This window comes from Callithrix jacchus, chromosome 5 (assembly GCF_049354715.1).
Source record: "Callithrix jacchus isolate 240 chromosome 5, calJac240_pri, whole genome shotgun sequence".
Lineage (NCBI taxonomy): Eukaryota > Metazoa > Chordata > Mammalia > Primates > Cebidae > Callithrix > Callithrix jacchus.
This window is the reverse complement of record NC_133506.1, coordinates 115,354,649-115,379,750: the sequence shown is the minus strand read 5'-3', so window position 1 is coordinate 115,379,750 and position 25,102 is coordinate 115,354,649. Positions and strand designations below refer to the sequence as shown.

The 25,102-nt window shown below is 38.4% G+C and overlaps 1 protein-coding gene across 14 annotated transcripts in view; it reads right to left on the bottom strand.

Moving 5' to 3' along the window:
• The window catches only part of SPAG9 (sperm associated antigen 9), a 146,669-nt gene that overhangs the window by 16,877 nt on the left and 104,690 nt on the right, over positions 1–25,102 (bottom strand). For 8 of the 14 annotated variants that reach the window (XM_017972649.4, XM_008997359.5, XM_017972652.4 and 5 more), the window contains 15 exons: positions 24,762–24,813; positions 22,090–22,220; positions 20,076–20,132; positions 18,859–19,032; positions 17,332–17,461; positions 16,198–16,287; positions 15,806–15,973; positions 14,516–14,687; positions 11,494–11,712; positions 11,019–11,214; positions 8,177–8,302; positions 6,493–6,573; positions 5,762–5,829; positions 3,682–3,830; positions 1,354–1,525 (listed from right to left, as the gene is read on the bottom strand). In XM_017972649.4, the coding sequence (XP_017828138.1) occupies positions 1,354–1,525; positions 3,682–3,830; positions 5,762–5,829; positions 6,493–6,573; positions 8,177–8,302; positions 11,019–11,214; positions 11,494–11,712; positions 14,516–14,687; positions 15,806–15,973; positions 16,198–16,287; positions 17,332–17,461; positions 18,859–19,032; positions 20,076–20,132; positions 22,090–22,220; positions 24,762–24,813 (1,985 nt within the window). The remainder of the gene's footprint in view (positions 1–1,353; positions 1,526–3,681; positions 3,831–5,761; positions 5,830–6,492; positions 6,574–8,176; positions 8,303–11,018; positions 11,215–11,493; positions 11,713–14,515; positions 14,688–15,805; positions 15,974–16,197; positions 16,288–17,331; positions 17,462–18,858; positions 19,033–20,075; positions 20,133–22,089; positions 22,221–24,761; positions 24,814–25,102) is intronic. The other 6 variants (XM_054256260.2, XM_078374171.1, XM_078374172.1 and 3 more) reach the window with 1 other exon arrangement.

The window sequence follows — 25,102 nt, the reverse complement described above, 5'->3', positions numbered from 1 at the left end:
TTTTCTGAGGGCAGTAATTCTAAATGGTTGAAAACCACTGATTCAGTTCAATCAATTTTTCGTGAAAGGATTCTTTTATGACATTCCTAATAATCATTATAGCACTGGGTCAGGTGCTAAAGATAGAGCAGGGAATAAGACAAAGATGGTCCCTGATCTTCATGGGATTTGGGGTCTGTAGAAGAGAGATCACAATAATGACAACCCCATGAAGAAAAACTATGACAGAACCTAAATGAAGGTCTCTCTTGAATATGACAGGTAGGCTATGATCTGAAAGCTAAGTAAGTTAAAACGAAGAACTTCCCAGATAGATAATACAGCAGCACATATGAGGACCCTGAAATGGGAAGGAGCTTGTTGAGCTGTCACAGTGTGAGCAAGGAGAGTGTTTGAGAACATGTAAGTTCTCCTGGTTGCGTCACCTCACTTAAAGGCAAGAGTAGAGTGTGTCATGGTAATATCTGCACCTTGGTTATAGGCAAAGAACAGACCAGAGTGGCAACAAGGAGCCCAGTTAGGAGGCTTATGATTACCTGGGGATAAAAGGATAGTGGTAGAGATAAAGAAATAACTGATTAAATACAGTTTCAGAGGCAGACTTGACAGTTCCTGATGACAGATCAGACGTGGAGAATAAGAGAAAAGGAGTCCAAAATGATCCCAACTTTCCATCAAGAACAATAAGGGGCCAGGTGCACTGTCTCATCCCTGTAACACCAGCAATCTGGGAGGCTGAGGAGGGCCAATCACTTGAGCCCAGGAGTTTAAGACTAGCCTAGGCAACAGAGTAAAACCCCATTTCTTAAAAAAAAAAAAAAAAAAGTAGCTGGGCATGATGATGTGGGCCTGTATTCCAGCTAATAGGGAGGCTGAGGTGGGAGGATCACTTGAGCCCAGGAAGTCAAGGCTGCAATGAGCTGTGATGACACCACTGTACTCCAGTCTGGGCAACAGAGTGAGACCCTGTCTCAAAAGAAAAAAAAAAAAAAAAAAAAGGTAGATTGAAACATCTGTCTGACACTTTCAGTGATAAAAGTTCACTATTCCTGAGGTAACTTAATTCATTGGTTCTACCCAGCTTTTTAGGCTATTTAAAAATAAAAACAAGGGCTGAGTGAGGTGGCATGTGCCTACCTATAGTCCCAGCTTTTCCGGAGGCTGAGGTGAGAGGATAGCATGAGCCCAGGAGATCAAGGCTAGAGTGCACTATGACTGCACCTGTGCATAGCCATGCACTCTATCCTGGGCAACAAAGCAAGACCCCATTTCAATAAATAAATAGACAAATAACATAAAATAAAACAAAACACCCTCTTTGATTGGTAAAGATAAAACGTGTTGGGAGCTTACCTAACATTTTGCTTACATAAGGCTCAATGTCCACATCCTGTAGATGTTGATAAGTGTGTGCATGATAGAGACGGAGAGTAGAATCCAAGCGAATGGAGACCCACACGCCATCCCCCACCCATGCAAGCTGTCGCACTTGGCTCTCCTTCCTGGGATGAGCATCAAAAGATTTCTAGGAGAGATTGTCCAATCACAAAGTTAATTTTGCTACATAGGAGTACATATTTAAAACTGTGCTAATTTGTACAAGTTAGCAGACTATTAAAAGAGAAGCCCAAATATTATATATTAAATATGATTACTCTTACACAATTGCTTTCATCCTAGAATGCAAAACAAAATAAAGAACTAAGAACAAGATATTGAATTTCAGCACTATATAGGATATCAACTTATAAAAGCAATACTAACATATCCACACTATGTAACAATGTTCATCATCTTCTTTTTTTTTTTTGAGGCAGAGTCTTTGCTCTTGTCACCCAGGCTGGAGTGCAATTGTGCAATCTCGGCTCACTGCAACCTCTGCCTCCCAGGTTCAAGTTATTCTCCTGCCTCAGCCTCCCAAGTAGCTGAGATTACAGGCACACACTACCATGCCGGGCTAATTTTTATGTTTTAGTAGAGATGGGGTTTCACCATGTTGGTTAGGCTGATCTCAACTCCTGACCTCAAGTGATCTGCCCTCCTCAGCCTCCCAAAGTGCTTCAATTATAAGAGTGAGCCACTGCACCCAGCCTAACAGAAAGATTTTATCTCTGGATTTTATTTTGTTGCAGAGGCCCTGTGTTGAAATAAGATCACAATTATAGTTCATCAGGCTGGGTGCTGATGGCTCACACCTGCAATCCCAATGCTTTGGGAGGCTGAAGTGGGAGGATCTCTTGAGCTCGAGTTTGAGATCAGCCTGGGCAACGCAATGACACCCCAACTCTACTATAAACACACAAATTAATCAAGCATGGTGGTGCATGTCTATATTCCAAGCTACTTGGGAGGCTGAGGGGGAGGACTGCTTGAGCCCAGGAGTTTGAGGCCAGTCTGGGCAAACACAGCAAAACCCCGTCTCTACAAAAAACTTTTTAAAAAATCAGCCAGCTGTAATGGTGTGTGCCTGTGATGTTAGCTACTTGGGAGGCTGAGGCAGGAGGACTGCTAGAGCCCAGGAGTTTGAGGCTGCAGTGAGCTATGATCACGCCCCTGTACTCTATCCTGGGTGACAAGAGTGAGACCCTGTCTCAAAACAAACAAACAAAAATGCCAAAATATAATTAAACTAAAAGGAATCACACTGCTGTATATGTGTGTGAGACACAGCTGAACATTTCCAATCCAAAAATCTGAAATCTGAAATGCTTCAAAATCTGAAAGTCTTTAAGTGTGGATGTGACACCATAAGTCACCCTGAACACATTATTATTTTTTTTACTGCATTAATGGTGTATCATATTTTTCACTGTTATAAAGTATCCATAAATAAATTTTATGTTTAGACTCTGGGTTCCATACCCAAGATATTTCATTATCTATGTATATGCAAATATTCCAAAATCTGAAAAAATCCAAAATCTGAAACACTTCTGGTCTCCAGCATTTTGAATAAGGGACACTTGACCTATGTGTGGGTGGGTGGGTGGTTGGGTGGGTGGATGGATGGATAGATGGATGGATGGCAGACAGACAGACAGAATAGATATAAAAAACAAATACCAAGTGGTTAATTTTGGGACTTCTAGGGAAAGAAATGTGATTTGGGGGAGGGTGAAAATTTTAAGGTGAAGCTTTCACCTTCAAATTTTCTTATCAGCTTTTTTATCCCTAAACAATTAGAATGCACTTATGTATTGTGGCAAAAAAAAAAAAAAAAAAAAAACTGTAAGAAAACAATAGTAGGAGGTTTTCATTTTTACAACAAATTCCCAGTGTAATGTTATTTCTGTCTGGGACACAGATATGGATGTGCCTGGGTACACATGGGGAGGGCAGGGAGAATCCTCTTCTCAACTAATCCTCATATAGCTAAACATTTCAAGAATCATGTATTCAAACAAAAACACATATATATCTCTGGATACATGCACAGACACACATGTAAACATTCGTGTGTGAACCCTCTTTCCTTTTTAAAAAAGCCACTTGGTCCCCTCACAGTCAAAAACGGCAAGAGAGTTGAAGTAACAGAAAGCTAAGATATTCAAATACATTACTCAAGTGCCATAAATCACACAGAACAAGAAAACAATTTCTAAAGAAGCTGAAAATAATTATAGTCTAACAGTCTTTGGATAATACAAATTCAATAAATACGGAAAACATAGGCTGACTTGCCTCTATTTTCATGGCCTTTGGCTGCACCACATAGATTTTGTTCCTATAGCCACACCAGACTTTGTCATGTACCACAGTCATGCAACGGATGGAATGATGAGGCCGTCCAAGGTCTAAGAGGTGATAGTTTGACAAATCCCACTGCCCGTCTTTAAAATAAATAAAAGATTATAGTTAACGCATACCACCTGCTACTCAATTTCAACACAAGAAACATTTTATTTGTTGTGTAATTAAATTTATTGAGGAAGCACCCAAAGTACCATATACTAAGTATACCTTCTATTTGCAGACTGAGTTCTTTTATTCCATAAGCTACCAAGTTGAAAGAGACCCTCAAAGATCATCTGCTTCAAACTACCACCCAGTACCCCCTTTAAAACATGCTCACAAAAGCAGTGATGTGATAATAATTGGTTATCTGTTTATCATATTTTTAGAATTAAAATTGACTTAAGGTTATTTTGGGAATAATGTCTCTCAATTACTTGCATTTTGATGTATTTTCTTGGGTAGAAGTTGAGGGTAACTCATTGCTAACACTTTAGGAATTATGCTTACTACATTTTCAGTGATAATAGAAATACGAAAGAGAACCAGTCAACAGAACCTTGCTTTGCTTTGTTAGCTTTTTTGAGCACAGTGCCTCATAAGGCAGCCATCTCATTTTCAGACAGCTTTAGTTGAAAAATATTACCCACACCTAGCTAAGTCTGCCTCTTTGTATGTAATTACCCGTTAGTCTACAGCCTTGCAGAGTGGAAACAAAAGAATAAATCCAATCCAACCTTGTTATAGCCCTACGTCTTCTCCTTTCAAAACCAAGTATCTTCAGCATGTGCTCTGTATCTACCACAGATTATAGATCCTTCAACCTACCTCTTTTTTGTTGATGTCCATTGAATATGCTGTTTTAACTAGCCTAGTAGAGCAGGATTATCACCAGTCCTGTCCTGAATACTTTTTTCTTTGAGGCTTAATGCATTAAACTCATATCGAGTCTATAGTCAACCTTTAGGTAATTCTCACTATTCAGACTTGTCTCCCCATCTTGTTCTTCTGAACTCAAATGCAGGACTTTATACTGACACTTACTAAATGTATTTTACTTGTCTTATTCTGTCAATATTATTTTAATTCAAAGTTTACCAAAACATTTACTGTTTAATTTTTTTCTAGGCTTTTCTACTTATTAGCTGAGTGACCATGAAAAGTGGCCAAAATGCTCTGTGCTTCAGTTTCCTCATCTATAAAATGAGGATGCCATGGAACTTTCTTAATACTTTACTGTGAAGATTAAATACAGATAAAGGGCTAAAAAAGGTAAAGCAGAGCCCTCTTGCTCTTTGATGATTCAGGCACCAATCAATTACAAAAGCAACTAACTGTCATCTACCCAACATTTCCCCAAGCCCAGAAAGATAGGAGATTTTGGGAAAAGCCTTTCTAGAATCCAAATTCACAGTATCTATGTTTCATAATACTTCCCAGATATACCAATCGAGTGGGTAGAAAATGACGTATCAGTTTTGGTTGACACATGTACCAAGGAGTTATGAAGGAATACATACATAAATTCCCTCAATTTAATTCATTCAAGTAGGGTTTCTGATACCACCACCCCTCTATAAATGAAACAGTGGTTTTAAAGGGGGAAAACATAAATAAGGTGACATGAAAATGATTAAACCTTACCCAATTATAAAATTCTTTTAAAAAAAAAGCCCAAATGTTAAGTGGACACAAATTATTTTTAAAACATAGGACATTACAAAAATACCAAGTTTCTCCTAATTGCATAAGTATATGAATAAAAAACAAATGTTTCCCTATCACATTATTTAAAAGTACCATAAAAGGCTAAACTACTTGCCCATTGTGGTAAGTACATTTTTCCTAAGGTATCTGTTAATGTATACCTCCATGCAGGCACTAATATATTTACTGATGTTGTATATCTTTAGTATTTATTTTTTATCCACTGAGTATCATTTCTTTAAAACATAATAAGCAAATCTACTTAAAAATGCTTTGCAAAGCAACAAATTAGTGTCCCTATTATATACACATCCCCACTCACCCACTCCTCTGTGAAAGATTGCAAGGGTGCCATCAGCCAGCGCTACTAACACGATTCCCTTCACGTGTCTGCAAACAGGAAAGGGGACTTCAGAACTCTCCATTTGGGAATACAGAAGGGACCACAGGGTACTCAACTAGTTCAGGGCCTCACAAAGGGCCAACCTGTGATGAGATGAGGAGCTGACACCAGAACATAAAGGAACAAACCGCTTTCTTCATTGTGCAAGTCCTGCTATGAAAAAATGTCAGCTGAACTAAACCAAAAGCATGAGTGATATCTCAGTTGTTTCACTTTCTGGCCCAAGCTTCTCCTCTCATCACAGACAATCAACACAAACTCCACAGACTTGAGTGGAACTAACAGTGTCAGCTCTGTGGGCTCAAAGACAAACACTCTGATTTTATAGTGAACACACAGAAAAGAACTAGTAAATCAATGCCCCAGTCAACAAACTTACAGACCATAAAGAATATTCTAAAATAAACATAAATCAATATGTATTGGTTCTTTCCTGTAGTACTAAAGAACTGAGGACTGAATCAAGCAAGTGTTCCTTTCTACTTGGTTTTCTATTATACAGTTTCATTCTCACTTCTTTAGTTCCATAAAAAGGGTTAAAAAACCAAGCAAATATACATACTAATATGTATCAGCTTTAAAAGTCTTAAAACCTAGTTTATATTAAAATGCAAAGTTTTAACAAGAAGAATTTCAAAAATAAAACTTACACAATACTGAGAATCGAATCTTTAAGTTTAATGGAATGGAGACATTTCCTCCACTGGGCTACAGATGAATGGACATACAAACTGCAAGAACAAAGTCAACACTGGTAAGGCATAGAGAACATCAAGACTCTGCATATATCTAATAATATCACAAAGTTCATTCAGAAGGAAAGAACACTAACACAGAAATTTTAGGAAAAGGTGCTGCTGCTTTTGTATAACGGTCAGAAAAGAAAGTGACAGAGTAGGCCTAAGGTAGAGAAATAGGCTGCTGAGCAAAGAGAAACATATAAAGACTGAAAAGCAGGAACTAGTGCAATGCACAGTCAGTGCATAATTCACAAAACTGTTTTTGTGAATTACCTTACCTCTCTACTACACTGACCTATAACTTTTGGATGACAGAGTGGCCTACATCAGGAAGTGGCAAACTATGGCCTACACTCTGCCACCTGTTTTAATCCAGTCTGCAAGCTAAGAATAGTTTTTACATTTTTCAAGGTTGGGGGGAAAATCAGGGGTATTTTGTGACAGGGGAGATTCATTTGAAATTCAAATTTCAGTGCCCATAATGCTCGACTGGAGCACGGTTACACTAAGTTTGCCAACTCTTCACTTTAGAGTATTGGACTCATATGGAAAAGATGCACTGCAGGTTGAGTAACCCTTATTTGAAATGCTTGGGACCAGAGGTGTTTGGATTTCTAAACTTCTTTTTTTTTTTTTTTTTGAGACGGAGTCTCGCTCTGTCACCCAGGCTGGAGTGCAGTGGCGCGATCTTGACTCACTGCAACCTCTGACTCCCAGGTTCAAGCAATTCTCCTCCCTCAGCCTCCCAAGTAGCTGGGATTACAGGCATGCACCACTGAGATGGAGTTTCACCATGTTGGCCAGGATGCTCTTGATCTCTTGACCTTGTGATCTGCCCGCCTCAGCCTCCCAAAGTGCTGGGATTACATGCGTGAGCCACTGCGTACGGCCTGGATTTCTAACTTTTTTCAGATTTTAGAATGTTTACATTATACACAACAGTTGAGTATTTCTAATTCAAAAATCCAAAATGCTCCAATAAGCATTACTTGTGAGCATCATACCAGTGGTCAAAAAGGTTCAAATTTTGGATTAGAGATGCTTGCAACAGTCAGCTTGCTTAACCTTTGGAAAGGTACAATTTTGTAAAACTCTCCACATGACTGGAAAGTGAACAAACCATGTAATATTAGTTGTCATCATCTGACTTTTCAGATTGTGATTTGTTTTGCCTATCCTCATAAAATATCCACTCAAAGTTGGGATTGGGCCTTCCTACAGCCACCATGTTGGTTTAATCCAAGTTTTCCTGCCCACATTCTAGCCTACATAAATATTCTCTGTCTCTGTGTTGTTCAGGATCTTCTATTTCTGGATCACCCCAATTTTAAAATTTTATGTACCTCTTCTTCCAAGAATATTGTATAAAGGGAACATTCTGTGACAAAGAAACATATGGCTTACCATTCAGAACCAGTGCAAGTCCAGTTTACATGGCAGTTGCAACATAACATCAAATTTTGTGTGTGTGTAAAATGCTTTGCATTAATCCATACTTTTTGCATTTGTGTTTACCACATTTTACTTTCTTCTGATTTCAAAAGCAAAAGTAAAACAATAAACATATTGTAACGTTAAAAGTGTGGGCACCTACCAGCCATTCTGAGCTCCAAGCCACATAGTTGGTAAAAGACTACTCATTTTCTGGGCTTCTTCTCTCACCAGGTCTTGTTCATTTGGCAGCACTGATATTGCATCTTTATATGCATCCGAGTCATTGCTGGAAAGGTACGGCAAAAGGAGAGAAATCTAAGTATACTTAATTATAGTTTTCAGGGACTGAATACTTCTATACTTAAGTTAGTTCATTTATTTTATTTATTTTTTAGAGATAGGGTGTCGCTCTGTCACCCAGGCTGGAGTGCAATGGCACAATAAGGGCTCACTGCAGGCTTGACCTCCCAGGCTCAAGTGATTCTTCCACCTCTGCCTCCTGAATAACTGGGACCAGAGGTACACACACTATCACACCTGGCTTAAACTTATAGTTAAAAATAAAAAACAAACACCAAAATTCCAGAAAAGCCAAAGTCAATGCTTATATCACGTATTTCAACAATTGTACCAGAAATAACAATTTGGAAGCACAAGAAGCAGATATAGTAAGACATGGTAACTAAATACAGCAGTTACTATTCAGACTATTATTATGGCTGTCTCTTATTTTGGATTTTATCATAGTTTCTTCTCAGGTGAGAGAGGAAGGAGGAATACACACATATAAAAAGGAAGGAGAGGCCAGGTGTGGTGGCTCAAGCCCATAATCCCAGCACTTTGGGAGGCCAAGGTGAAAGAATCACGAGGTCAAGAGATCGAGACGATCCTGGCCAACATGGTGAAACCCCGTCTCTACTAAAATACAAAAATTAGCTGGGCGTGGTGGCATATGCCTGTAGTCCTAGCTACTCAGGGGGCTGAGACAGGAGAAATGCTTGAACTCAGAAGGTGGAAGTTGCAGTGAGCTGATATTGCGCCACTGCACTCCACCCTGGTGTCTGGTGACAAAGCAAGACTCTGTCTCCGCCCCCCCCGCCAAAAAAAAAAAAAAAAAAAAAGGAAGAAAGAAAAGGAAGATCTATAAACAATTATCTGAAATAATAAGCTAGAATATGTTTAATATTCTATCACAAAAACTTTCTTTTGAATTGCCAGGGCATATTTAGTAAAAGATATATAACCAGGCTATCAAATTAAAACATGACTTATTCTTAAATTAATACTTCAGGCCGGGTGCAGTGGCTCATGCCTATAATCCCAGCACTTTGGGAGGCCAAGGTGGGTGGATTTCTTGAGGCCAGGAGTTTGACACCAGCCTGGCCAACATGGTGAAACCTTGTCTCTACTAAAAATACAAAAGTTTGCTGGGCGTGGTTGCACATACCTGTAATCCCAGCTACATGGGAGGCTAAAGCAGGAAAATCACTTGAACCTGGGAGGTGGAAGTTGCAGTGAGCCAAGATCATGCCACTGCACTCCAGCCTGGGCTACAGAGTGAGCTTCCATCTCAAAAAAAAAAAAAAAAAAATTAAATATAAACCCATTTATACCAGAGGCTGCAAGATTTTTTGTGAAAAATCAGACCTTGGCAATGACCTTGAGCAGTAGGATATAACTCCCACAAGCTTAGCATTCCAATAATGTACCACTAGGCATAAAAGGGTTATTAATTAATCTTGCTTACTTTATACACTAAGAGTCAGAATATTAAACCTTAAAAAAGATCTAAAGAGACTCTCATCTAGAGAGGATCTAAAAAAGGTAGGAAAGAAAATGAAATAATTCACTAAATGGGTCTAGATTAACCAATCCTTTAAAGAAGAGCCTAAAACAAATTGTTTTCTTTGTTTGCTTGTTTCTTTTCTGACACCGGGTCTTGCTCTGTTTCCCAGGCTGCAGTGCAGTGGTGAGATCATAACTCAGTATAGTCTCCAACTCCCAGGGCTCAAGCAATCCTCCCACCATAGCTGAGATCAGAGGTGCACGCTACCATACCCAGCTAATCTTTAAGTTTTTTGTAGAGATGAGGGTCTCACTATGTTGGCCAGGCTGGTGTTGAACTCTTGGACTCAAGCAATCCTTCTGCCTTGGCCTCCCAAAGTGCTGGGATTATAGGCATGAGCCACTGGCACCAGCTGAACTGTTTTTTAATAAAATATTTGCATGAAAACTAAATTCAAAAAGGTCATTCATGCCCATGTGTGAAACTCAAAACAATGGCCAATTCTGCTGATAACTGGAGTGAAAATGAGAGTAGGAACAGGATTAAAATGACAAAGAGTTACCAAAAGAATGGAAGACAGCAAGTATTAAAAAAAAAAAAAAATCAGCCCAGAGGAGAAAATACAGGAAGATTTTTGACTAATATATAGTTATACATCTGGTAAAAACATTTTAGAAAATGATGGGCAACATATATGGTGGTGGTTCCACAAGATACTACTACTATATCTTTACAATACCTTGTGTATGTTTACATACACAAATACTTACCATTTTGTTCCAATTATCTACAGTATTCAGTATAGTAACATGCTGTACAGGTTTCTAGCCTAGGAGCAACGGGCTATTCCATATCGCCCAGGTGTGTAACAGGCCATACCATCTAGATTCATGTAAATGCACTCTATGATGTTCACACAATGATAAAATCACCTAATGGCGCATTTCGCAGAACAGATCCCCATTGTTGAGTGGTGCATCATTATACTTTAGAAAAGATTATTTCTTTAAGTTGGAAGGTGTATAGAATATATGGGGGCAAATATCCACTAAAAATGATGGGGAGGGAATACATGAAGATATCACAAGAATAGGTGTCTTTTAGTCCACCACAATGACACTAATTAGTGGAAATATTTTGGCTGTTTGAGATTATTTTGATTCCTTTTATTTGTGTACTTCACTCAGTTTCCTAAGTTGATGACCGATTATTATACCTTGACTGATACACTGGGGAGAGGTCTTCTGGGATCTGAACTCCCAAAGGATCCGTAAAGACATGCTCTGTGTAGACGCCAGTTTGGGAGATGTCCACGGTGTCTTCAGCTGACCCTGCATTGCCTTCTGTAGCTTCAGTTGCTTCTTCTGCTGTTGGAACATTTTCATCAACCTCACTATTTTCTGCTTCCATTTCTACAAAGTAAATAAAACACTAACTATTCCGAGTCTGGGCTTTTCTCTTCCAATTATTTCCCAACACAAACCCCTGTTATAGAATTCCACTCCATCTACCCACTCCTTCACACTGTATCATGAAATTGAGAATTCTTGATTCCATTTAACAGTCGTTACAGCATCTACTTTCAAGTTCTTTCATCTTTGTTACTTTAAGACCTAAATTAAGTCCACAACGAGGCATCTGAGGGTAGTCTTGGACTCTATAGAGATGTCAGGTAAAGAGAAAGGATATACCTGGTGGTTTTTCCATCACTGGAGAAGCACCATTGGTACTAGGGGAAGTGGCAGCTCCTGTCACACCTTCTGCAGAACAACCAACCACCGTGATGCCTCCTAATAGACTGTCTGTCTCTGCTGAGCTGTTGCTTGTCATGCTTCCACATAAAGATGCTTTGTCTACCTGACCAGATTCTGAAAGATCTTCTCCTGCAGGGTAGTCTGTTTCTCGTGCACCTGAAAAATAAATCTTCTTGTAACAGAAAAGTAAACTTCTATAAATAACATTTTCTTCACTAAAACAATTTGAAACGAGTGTATGAGGTTTGAAATGAGAGTATGCAGATGAGATATAGAGCTACTTGAATACAGGTAGCCTTAAATTTACGTCATCAAATCTTCACAATATGGGAAGGTAACTTTAAAAATTAAGATAATACTTCTGTTAACACAAGTGCAAATAACCATGAAAATGTCAGAAATGAAACTTCTGTTCTTTTTTGGGGGGACAAAGTCTCACCCTGTTACCCAGGCTGGAGTATAGTAGTGCAATCTTAGCTCACTGCAACCTCCACCGCCTGGGTTTAAGGGATTCTCCTGCCTCAGCCTACTGAGTAGCTGGGACTACTGGTATGAGCCACCACGCCCGGCTAATTTTTGTATTTTTAGTAGAAACAGGATTCACTATGTTGACCAACCTTGGTCTTGAACTCCTGGCCTCAAGTGATCCACCCATCTCAGCCTCCCAAAGTGCTGGGATTACAGGCATGAGCCACTGCGTCCACCCAACTTCTGTTCTTAAAGAGCTCCTCAGCAGCCACAGAAGGTTAAAAACAATCTAATTATATCTGACAACGTTGGCCAACAAGAAATTCTATTAAATCATCAAGATTACTACTTGAAGTATAAGCTTCTATTACTGTTGAAAATTAAATACTCCAAGTATTAGTAAAACATTTAAAAACTAGGCATTTACAATATAATGTAAAATATTTATAATACAAAAATAAATCTCATTTAATTTAGAAAATTGTTTTATTTATATCACACTAAAAACTTTTGTTGCAGTAAATATATAAAAACAAAATTTGCACTTTAACCATTTAAAAGTGTGTAATTCATTGGCATTAATATTTATAATATTGTATAGCCATCACCACTATTTTTTTTTTTTTGAGACAGACTTTCACTCTTGTTGCCCAGGTTGGAGTACAATGGCACAGTCTCTGCTCAATGCAATCTCCGCCTCCCAAGTTCAAGCAATTCTCCTGCCTCAGCCTCCCAAGTAGCTGGAATTACAGGAGCCTGCCACCATGCCCAGCTAATTTTTATATTTTTAGTAGAGATGGGGTTTTATCAGGTTGACCAGACTGGTCTCGAAATGCTGACCTCAGGTGATCCACTCACCTTGGCCTTCCAAAGTGTTGGGACTACAGGTGTGAGCCACTATGCTGGCCTTTTTTTTTTGTTTTTAAAGACAGGGTCTTACTCCCGTTGTCCAGGTCAGAGTATAGTGGTGCAATCACAGCCACTGCAGCCTCAACATCTCAGCCTCAGCTATCCTCCTGCCTCATTTGTTCATGTTTTGTGGAGACGAGATCTCGCTATATTGCCCAGATTGGTCTTGAACTTCTGGGCTCAGCAATCGTCCCACCTTGGCCTCTGAAAGTGCTGGGATTACGAGTATGAACCTTCATGCCTGGTCTATTTCTAAAGCTTTCCCTCATCTCACACAGAAACTCTACCCATTAAACAATAACTCCCCATTCTTATCTCTCTCACTCCAGCCCCTAGTAACCTCTAATGAATTTCTGTCTCTATGAATTTGTCTATTCTAGATATCTTATGTAAGTGGAATATTTGTCCTTTCATATCTCACTTATTTCTTTTGGCATAGCATTTCCAAGGTTCTTCTGTGTTACAGCATGTGTGAGAACTTCTACCTATAGTATAACATACTGTATACTTAAAAATTTATTAAGAGGACTGGGCATCCCAGTACTTTGGAAGGCCAAGGGAGGCAGATCATTTGAGCCCAGGACTTCGAGACCATCCTGGGCAACATGATGAAAATCTGTCTACAAAAAGTATAAAAAACTTAGTCAGGTGTGGTGGTATGCGCCTGTGGTCCCAGCTACTCAGGAGGCTGAGCTGGGAGAATCACCTGAGCCCAGGAGGTCATGGCTGCAATGAGCTGTGACTGCATCACTGTACTCCAGTCTGGGCAACAGAGTGAGACGCTGTCTCAAAAAACAAAAACAAAAATGTGTTAAGAGGGTAGATCTCAGGCTGGGCACAGTGGCTCACACCAGTAATCCCAGCAGTTTGGGAGGCCAAGGCAGGCAGATCACTTTAGGTCAGGAGTTCAAGACTAGCCTGACCAACATGGTGAAACCTCATCTTTTAGTAAAAAAACAAAAATTTAACCAGGCATGGTGGCAGGCACCTGTAATCCCAGCTACTTGGGAGGCTGAGGTAGGAGAATCACTTGAACCTGGGAGGGAGAGGTTGCAGTGAGCCAAGATCGTGCCACTGCACTCCAGCCTGGGCAACAGAGTGAGACTCTGTCTAAAATAAAAAGGGTGGGGGTGGGGGGTAGAGCTCATATTAAGTGTTCTTACCACAACAAACAAATAAAACATAAAAAAGAACTTCATTCCTTTTTGTGACTTAATAATATTCCAATGTATGGATGTATCACATACACCTCTTTAATTTTTAAACTAATGTTTTAACATCACAAAATGTTTAATCCAAAACTTTAGAAGGCCTTTCCTTATTAATTAATCCAAATAGTCCTCTGGCTCCCAGTTATCTTCTCCTATTACCATTGTTTTATTTTATTCACAGTATTTTTCACTACCTAAAAATACCTCCTTTATTCAATGGTTTCCAGTTTGTTTTTTAATCTTCCCCAACCAGAATATAAGCTTTATGACAGCAAGGTACAGAACTGCATCTTCAGCTACCACACCAGTGCCCAGCAGGTAGATGGTGTGGATGGAGGGGAGGGCAGAGAAACTCATTGACTCACTCTTACCCGGCACACTTGCAATGCACAGAACATGAGAGTTGCAAACAGTGAAACTGTCTAGGATGTTGCCAGGTTGAACAGCATCAATAATAAGAACTTTTGTAGCTGAATGAGTGCTGGTACAGATCCAGACTAAACTGGATAATTCTTCTTGATTTTTTAACTCCTTTTGCTGTTCCTGTATAGACAAGGATGGAAAATGTTTAAAATGATATGTATGTGCAAATATTCATAAGGTGGTACTATTACAGTAAAAGGCAATACTATTTCAAATTTATTTTCAGATTATTTGGAAGGGTAAAAATACAACCACTGATATGGTTTGGCTGTGTTCCCACCCAAACCTCAACTTGAATTGTATCTCTGAGAATTCCCATATGTTGTGACAAGGACCCAGGGGGTGGTAATTGAATCATGGGAGCTGGTCTTTCCCATGATATTCTTGTGATCGTGAATAAGTCTCATGAGATCTCATGAGTTTATCAGGGGTTTTTGCTTTTGTTTCTTCTTCATTTTCTCTTGCTGCCATCACATAAGAAGTGCCTTTCACCTCCTGCCATGATTCTGAGGCCTCCTTAGCCATGTAGGATTGTAAATCCAATTAAACCTCTTTTTCCTTCCCACTCTCGGGTATGTCTTTATCAGCAGTGTGAATACGGACTAAAACAACCACCTATCAATATTAATTAGCAGATGAAAAACTAGCAGTTAGGCTGGCACAGTGGCTCCCGTCTGTAATACCAGCACTCTGGGAGGCTGAGGTGGGAGGATTCCTTGAGGCCAGGAGTTTCAGACTAGCCTGATCAACATAGTGAAACCCTCATCTCTACAAAAAATTAAAGAATTAGCCAGGTGTGGTGGTGTGGGTGTGTAGTCCCAGCTACTCAGGTGGCTAAAGTGGATGGATCACTTGAACCCAGGAGGTTAAGACTGCAGTGAGCCATGATCACACCACTGCACTCCAGTCTGTGTGATAGAGCAAGACCCTGTCTCTAAACAGCAACAACAAAACTAACAGGTAAAGCAGAACAATGATAAACTCTTCTATTATCTTGATCACTGGAGTGATTACCAGGTGTATAGATTTGTCACAACTCTCACCTATACCCATTTTAAGTGCACACTTTATTGCATATGAATTATACCTCAATAAAATTGATTTTAAAAGAGTGCTGAGGGACAGTAAGCCAGAGCATAGTAATCCCAGCTAGAAGCTGGACCCAGAGGTGAATTTTGGATGAAAGCATTAAACAAATAGTCTCATAAACCAGGTCAAATGTTAGCACATACACTTACCTTCAGTTCCTGATCTAACTTATCTAAACTACTCTGAGAGGCACTTCTCTGTTCACTGCCTTCTGTATCCAAACCAGCAACATCCTTGTAAAATACACTTGCTCCAACAACAGAACCACCATCTCTGGTCTTCCCACCAGATAAATTGACTCCAACAGCACACCACAGCTTCTCGGGTGAAAAAGAAAAGAATATTAAGTCTAGATGTGTTTAGAATTTTTCATCTTTTCTTAAAATAACTGATATTGTAAATACAGGTCTTTAATACAGTCTAAAATTATAAAATGAACAATAACACCACCATAGAAGTAACACTTACACTTTTTTGGTTTTACAAAAAAAAACTACCCAGAGTTTAGGAAATATCTCCTTTAACTTCACAATGAACTTACCTTCATTGATGTATCTTTTTCATCTAGAGGTCTGAGATAGACAGGCACAGGTAAATTTTTCATCTTATTTTCACCTTGACCATTGGTTACCTAATAATGGCGGAATGAGGAGAGAAAAAGGCACATTAGTAAACCTCATCAAAAGTGACCTTCTTACAGATCCACTGAAACATGGGCAAGCACTGCTGTTTACTCCTTGAAATCAAGTTCAAGTTGATTTTGCTCCTTTCTTTCTTCCCTTTTTGGCGGGGGGGGGGTGCGGAGGGAGAGGGTTGCTTTACTGCCCAGGCTGGAGTGCTTTACTGCCCAGGCTGGAGTGCAGTGGCTTGATCACAACTTACCACAGCCTCAACCTGCGGTTCACTCCCACCTCAGCCTCCCAGGTAGCTGGGACGACAGGAACGTGCCACCATACCCAGCTAATTTTTTATATATTTTTTGTGGAGGTAAGGTCATGCTATGTTGCCCAGGCTGGTCTCGAACTCCCTGAGCTCAAGTCATCCTCCCACCTTGGCCTCCCAAAGTGTTAGGAGTACAGACATGAGCAACTGCATCAGCCAATTTTGCTGTTCTCATTCGAAAACCAAAAAAATCAAGTTGAGCAATTCGATAAACAGGATACAATGGGAGCTCAAAAAGCAGCTCTAATTAACACATATATGCCATATGCACAGGCATACATGTTTGTACACAAACATGTGAGTCCTTTGGGGGTAGGAATTATGGAGTAGACAGATAAAGTTCCTGAAAACTTGAACTTAATTTTAAATGAACAGTTTGAAAAGTTCCATGTCAATGATTTTTTAAACAATGATGCTGGTTTTTTAAAAAATGAAATGTTCAAATATTAAACCAGAATTGCTCGGGTGACAGCAGAGTGGATACCTCAAACTCCATGCATGTAGCCACCCTTTACTGACTCCTCCTCTCCTCACAGACTCAGAGCATTCATTTGAGCTTTACAGCTCTAGAAAACAGCCTGAAAACCACCACCCTCCACGCTTAAATGTGTGCCCAGTCCATGCAGCTGAGATGAGCAGAACGGGGATGTGTACGGTGAATCCTTCATGCCCAGGCACACTCATCTCGCCCTGTTATTTCCTGCTGGATCCTCTTACCACGCACATATATTACCTGTTTGTACTTCTGAGGCAGACTCCAGCCAAATGCCTGCACTCTACCATCTTCCTTCTGAACATGTGCTTTTACCTGACGATACTGCTCTCTTTTTTGTTCTCTGCGAGAGGCTAAACTAGCTTCAGTTCTAAAAGGAAAAAAGATTTCCCTTTTTAATTAAGCGAGTACAACAACAGTTTTATCTCTCCTGTCACTAAAACAGCAAAAACAAAAAAGGATGATTTCAAATTAGTTTATTCGAACTATCACAGCTCCTTAAAAAGTGTTATACTAGGCTGGGTATGGTGACTCATGTCTGTAATCCCAGCACTTTGGGAGACGGAGGTGGGTGGATCACCTGAGGTCAGGAGTTCGAGACCAGCCTGGCCAACACGGTGAAACTCAGTCTCTACTAAAAATACAAAAATTAGCTGGGCATGGTGGCACACACTTATAATCCCAGCTACTTGGGAGGCTGAGGCAGGAGAATTGCTTGAACCTGGGTGGTGGAGGTTGGCAGTGAGCCAAGATCAAGCCATTGCACTCCAGCCTGGGCGATAAGAGCAAAACTCCGTCTCCAAAAAAAAAAGGTTATACTAAAGCAGGTCTTTTTAAGTTTGTGCAGTGAATTCAGTGCCTAAGCTTTAAAAGGTTAGCAAGCAGCTTTGTTATATTAAATTGAATAATCAGCCACCAAATTTCTAGCCGATTTCAGATGCTGGCCATATGAAAGGGGAAAATTCTTAAGTATTTTTGGCTTTTTGTTGTTGTTGTTCATTCAACAAATTTACTGACAATATCCTAATGCTAGAAAAAGTGCTAGAAGTGATTTAAAAATTAAGTAAATCAATATCTGCTTAGGAAGATTAATATAGGTTAGATTTTAGATCCCATTAACTTGTTTCAGAAGATAAAAATGCAAACTGACTTGGTAAACTTTGGAGTTATAAGGTAAAATATCGTTAAAAGGATTTTGAAAATAATTTGCCATTCTTTTGGCCATTAAAATGTTCGTAACATGACTTGCTATGTATATATACCTCACTTAACAAATCTATGTATATGTCAGATACTTTACAGATAATTGTATAATTGGATCCAAACACTTTTGAGATAGGTTATCAGATTAATTTTACAGACAAAGAAACTGGGGGCTGATAGGTTAATTTGCCCAACTGTTTGTACCTAATGGGTAGAAAAGTCAGGATAAAAATCCAGGTCCTTTGTCACCAACAGAAACGTTCAAACATTTAGGATAAAGTCTCATTTATCTCTAAATGCCTTTAACATGTCTATTAATAGGTATTTATCAATGTTATCATACCAGTCAAAATGAGGCATTTAAAACAATTCCTTCTCTTTTATAGAAACTGAAATGCAGTTTTCATAAAAACCGTTAACTATAAGCAATTTACTTGAAGGCAGCTGAGTTACAGAAATTATTTTTTATAGATTTATCTGAATCCTTACAGCTAATAAGAGGCCAAGAATATTCTGAACTATTAACTTATTCAGAGCATAAACATTAATCTGGAAAATACTTACTCTTCACTAAGGAAATCAAAGGCTTTGGACTTATCCCCAGGGAGCTGAGATAAGGTGCTGCTCCTTTTCTTGACGGAAGGAGTAACATGAGAGGTGGGTGCATTGTACTTCAGATTAACAGGTGGTTCAGGCTTCTTAGTCGTATTACTTGAGGAACTGAAAAGTCGGCTGAAACTAAAAGAAGAAAATGTGTCTGTGTGTCACATGTAGTGTGAGGAACAATCCCTGACTTTCCACGAACTTTTATGCTGAGAAAATTTCAGAGCACTTTTACAAAGCAATGAGTTAGAAATAGGCCAAAAAGTTTTTGTAGTCACACGATGCAGCCTTAGCAGTAACTCATAGCCAAACTCAGACATTCAGGGAAGAGAAACTATTGCTTAGAATTGCAGTACCTGTTCTTTAACTAGCAATTTCCATAATGAAAACAAAAAGCTCTTAAGTAGAGGAAACATTTCCTACTGAATAAATAATATAAATTAGTTTTTTTTGCTAGCTCCTTGGTGCAAGGTAAGAATGATAGTTAAACAGCAAGGTTATGGCTTTGTGATGTGAACAGAAGCTTAGTACGCCAGTTCTAAAAATAGCTTATTATAATCAAGTACTAGAACACATATTATCATGTTAACACACATCTTATACATTTTCTGATTAAGCTCAATTTAAAGAACTACTTTCAGGTCATCTTTTTTAAAAACTGACACTTCCATTAAATAGCAGATTCACCAAACAAGGATAAGTTTTAATCACAGTAAACACATAGTACTTCTGGCACAAACATACTTCAAGCCCAATACATACACAATACTACTCAAACCCTACAAGCACTCAATTTCTCATCCTCACTTTGTCAAGTTTCTTACAATCACAAAACCAGCCAACGAGAAACTTACTTAATGGGGATCCAAGTCATTATCAAGTCTATGAATAATTCCCCATTAATTTAATTTGGCAGAAGACTGCAACAAATGCATAACATGCTGCAGCTTACGATACCATATTTTTTGTCCCTGAGAACAGCCTTACCGAGTTGGCACACTATATATTAAAAAAAAAAAAAAAAAAAAAAGAAAGTTCAGTTTTGCTACATAACCCTTACCCGTAGTTTAAAAAAATGAAGGAAAGAAAACTGACATCAAATCATTCTTGGATATAAATTTTGATTGTAATTATCTTGTTTCAAAGTGCTGTCTAAATCTTTGTTTTTCAATACTTACAACTGCCAAATGCTTGACCTTTTTTTTTCCTGCATGGCTGGATTTTCTCGTGATGCCCTACATTCAAAAAGAAAAGAAAAATATGTTATCAGTAAAGTATCCTACCTTTCTTTCTGAAGAACAAGAGATCCAAGAAGTTTGTGGGATACACAGAGGAGAGTCAACAATTAAATTCAATAAATACTGTAGTTACCTTGATCTACCATGTGTCAGTCAATCTGCTAAAAGTAATTCTATTAAGAGAAATAAAATATCATCCTCCCTCAAAGAGCTTAATCTACTGAGAAAGGATTGTAATAAGTGCTAGACAGATAACCAACATGCGTGAATAATATTTAAAAATTTTTATTGAAAAGATACCCTCTTTCCTTTTTATTAAAATATTGTCTTGTAAATTCCCACCTTTCCATAAAAGTCTCTATTGTCTGTACTCACAGCTGTCAGAAAATAGCTTGAAATTTTAGCATTCTGAGGGGCTATTTTTCACAAGACTAAAACTTTTCCATCACTGAAAAGATGACCACAGTAGAGAAGAGGATAAACTGGATTGACAGGTAATGCAACACAATTTCAGAAAGTAAGACATTCCAAATTGATTTATAAGGTGGTAGGGATTCTGACATAATCAGAGCTCCCCTTTCACTACTTTTTGTTATGAACTAAAGTAAAAACATTCTTTAATTCAGTGAAGAAGCTAAAAGTAAGCTACTATTTCCTTCAATTTGTTGACTACCACTTGGCTGCTAGAGTTAAAAACAGCAATGAAAACTGAAGTCCTGCCAGGCATGGTGGCTCATGCCTGTAATCCCAGCACTTTGGGAGGCTGAGGTGGGCAGCTCACTTCAGGTCAGGAGTTCAAGACCAGCCTGGCCAACATGACAAAGCCCTGTCTCTACTAAAAATACAAAAATTAGCTGGGCATGGCAGCACACACCTGTAAACCCAGCTACTAGAGAGGCCGAGGCAGGAGAATTGCTTGAACCCAGGGGGTGGAGGTTACAGTGAGCCAAGATCATGCCACTGCACTCCAGCCTGGGCAACAGAGCAAGACTCCATCTCAGTAAATAAATAAATAGAAAAGTGAAGTCCACTTTTAGTTTTTTAAATATTTACTTATTATTTATTTGATATCCACTAAACACTGCAGTTAAGAACACACTTCTTAGTGGGTTAGTTTCCTTGTCCAATAAATAGAGATTGGAATACTGATCCTCCTTATGGGCAGTTATAAACAATTATGATTATAGCAAATTGTAAAATAATATGTTATACAAAACACTTCATTTCACTATGACATTGGTAAAGGCTATATAAACTGTGAAATAAATGATGTAATCAAAAGGAAGTAAAAGTTGGCAATTAGAGAATGTGTTCATAAACTTAAAAACAACATGTCAATGTATACTATTATTGGTAAATCTAACAATCCAAACTCAAAAATATGGGTAAATTACGGGCAAATCTACCCCTTCATTACAAACTCTACAAACTTTTCAGGGGCTTTTTCTAAATTAAAGAAACACTATTACTGAGACTATGACCATTAGATGGCAGCATTAGGGGAGATTTAAGATCCAACTGACTGAAAGATACCAATGGAAGGGTGTACTTTGCATGAACAGTTAGAAAAAACGGAAAGAAGTCAAGCAAGGGTACGGAAAGACCCTGAGTCAAAATAATTTATTTTTCTGCGTTGCATATGAAATTTTGATCTTTTCCTGACATTATCAGGAGAGTAGTATTGATTTCTATACTCGAAAAATGACCATCATTCCTAAGTAATAATAATTGCCTTTTAGAGGTCATGGTTACATCCTCCAAGATCCCTTACTAGCCCAAAAAGCACCTCCTTTGATCACATTCTGTTAACTAATTCTGAGTGTTACTTTAGAAAGTCTCTCTTAGTAAACAGAGAAAGGGGTTAGATCTTACAGGGCAGGACTTTAGTTCCAAATGAAGGAATATTCGAACCTACAAAATAATAGTAGGAAAATAATGAAGTTCTTATACAAACCGAATCATCTCTGTCCATCGAACAGCTTCCTGAAGCTCCATCAATCTTTCTTTATACTGGTTTCGCTCCATGAGAACACGGGCCATTTCTACTCTAGTAAACCGTTTCCTCTGGGCTGTGGGAATATCACTCTATAATGACAAGAAAATGACAGATCATTCTGGAAGCTTATATATGTCTTGGTGTTCAACTCAGAGTTTTATGCAAAATCTTTACATTTTAAAACATTTCTTTATAATCTAATAGACCATTTAAAGAAAAATGCCCTTATACAAACGAAATCAACAAGGAGATTTATTTTTTAAATTACTTTTTAAAATACAGTTTTTGAGACAGGGTTTTAATTCTGTTGCCTGCTCTGGAGTGCAGTGGTGAAATCCTAGCTCACTGCAGCCTCCAACTTCTGGATCAAGCAATCCTCCCACCTCAGTCTCCTGAGTAGCTTGGACTACAGGTACACACCAACATGCCCATAACTGCTTGAGGCCAAGAGTTCAAGACCAGCCTAGACAACACAGTGAGACCCTGGCTCTACAAAAAATAAAATTCAATTAATAGCCAGGTAGGGTGGTATGCATGTGCAGTCCTAGCTACTTGGGAGACTGAGGTAGGAGAATCACCTGAGCCCAGGAGTTCAAGGCGGTAGTGAGCTATGATTGTCACTGTACTCCAGCCTGGGTGACAGAGTGAGACTTCGTCTCTAAAAAATAGTAATAATACTAAAAAAAAAATAAAATATAGTGCAGATTTTAAACTAAAACCAAAATTATTATCTACATAGATTTAATATGCTATTATAAGTTTCACCTAAAAATGTTGCTCTAACATTATTTTAACTCAGGCTCTGTAACAATTGTCATTCAGAAAATAGTTATAAGTTAGGTCTAAAAGAGGTTCATTTATCTCAAATTACAAAACCACATACTACCTGAGGCTAGCATTAAGGGTAAACTTATTGCCTAGTTACTAAGGTACCCAACTATAAGAGCCGCTAAAATACCAACATAAGTGCAACAATCATATTAACAAGAATTACTCGTAGAGAGAATAAAGTATGTGAATATAGAGTAAGCATAAGGGTAAGACCTCAAAGGAGCATGGCTCAAGTCAACGTCCTATAGGGCTTTCATTATCTACATGTTGGATCAAAGCTGAAAGGTTTGGGACAGTAAGAAAGAGGCTAAGCTTAGCCCTTAGCAGTCCTCCTCTGTTGTTCTATTACAGAACTTGGGCCTCTCAATAAAAGTTAAACAAATGATAAAGATCTTGAGTTTGCAGCACAGCAAGCCCACTACTAGGTATGTACTCTGGAAAAGCTACTGCTCCTGCCCACCTGGAGACTTATACTGTAATGTTTGTAACAACAGCATTGTAAAAAGCTGAGACAAACTAAATATTCTTTCACAGGAAAATACGTACATAAATTGTAGACTATTCATTCAATGAGGTATCATAAAGTAGTGAACTACAGCACTATACTACAACACAGATGAATCTCAAAAACATGACACAGAGGAAAAGCAGCATGTCGGCAAGACTAAATATAGTATGAAATACAAAAATAGTAAAAACTAAACCATACAAACATATGTAGTATGATAAAATTACTTTTTTTAAGTTAAACAAATGATAAATATAGGATAGTAGTTTTCTCTGCAGGGGAGGAACACAGAATAGTTCAATGTTGAGTAATGTTCTAATTATCAGATTAAGTGGTAAATTCACAATGTTAATCTATTATGATTCATAACCTGCATATCTTACATGTTTTTGCATGTATCATTAAATAAGATATTAAAAAACAGATATGAAAGGGGCACCAAATGACCATTCTGTCCAAAACAACCATGTATCTTAAGTCTGACCTTTGACCTGCAAAACTCTGTTACAAGAATGATTATGAGGCTGGGCTTCGTGGCTCACACCTGTAATCCCAGTACTGTGGGAAGCTGACAGGGGTGGATTACCTGAAGCCAGAAGTTAGAGACCAGTCTGGCCAACATGGCAAAACCCCGTCTCTACCAAAAATACAAAAAATTAGCCAAATTAGATTTGTAGTCCCAGCTCCTCAGGAGGCTGAGGCACAAGAATGGCTGGAACCTGGGAGGTGAGGGTTATAGTGAGCTGAGATCGTGCCACTCCACTCCAGCCTGGAAGACAGACTGAGACTCCATCCTCCCCCTCAAAAAAAGATTAGGAGTATGCTAAAGATACTAGCAAGAAGCTCACATTAATTATTTTGTACTTATGTATGTTCACAACAATATGAACTAATTGGCTAGTACTAAAATTCTAGACTTCACACCTTTTTATTTAATACTATTAAATAAATTTTATTATTAAGCTTTCGTATTTCTAAATTAAAATTTGAAACAAAACAGCAACAACAACCAAAAACCCCAAAATGTCCCAGTTGGTACTTAAACTTGAACATGCAAATACAGATAAGAGCACAGAGCCACAGAGGGAAAATGAGCACAACACATGGAGCTAGAAAGTTCAGCCATCTGGATACCATGTAGAAGCATGAGCTATCCTATTCATGACCATAAACATGTGTCCTGACTGTTTAAAATCTTTATAGTATTATATCCAAAGCTTACTTAGAAAGATCTTCCTGAAATACCAAAACATGGGAAGGTAAGAAAAGAAGTCCAAAATTGTAAACCTACATCATCATCATCTTTTGCTTTTTGCCTTGCATCTTCAGCTTCTGCCCGAGCTCTAGTGGGGAGAAAAAACCAAATGTTATTTGAATTGAACTCATCTTTTCAAAAAAATAAAATAAGAGAGTAGGTCAACAATTTTAACTACCACTAAAGGATTATTTTTCTTTTCCCAAACAGGGTATTTAGCCACCTTCATTTGGTGGAGTGTCATTATATTAAAGCACTGTTTTCAAAAATAAACAATTCTTAAAGAAAGCATGATACAAAACTTTCCTTATTGTCAAAACAAAGATGTTTGAACAGTCTCTAACTCTTTTTACATCATCATAGACATAAAAAATGAC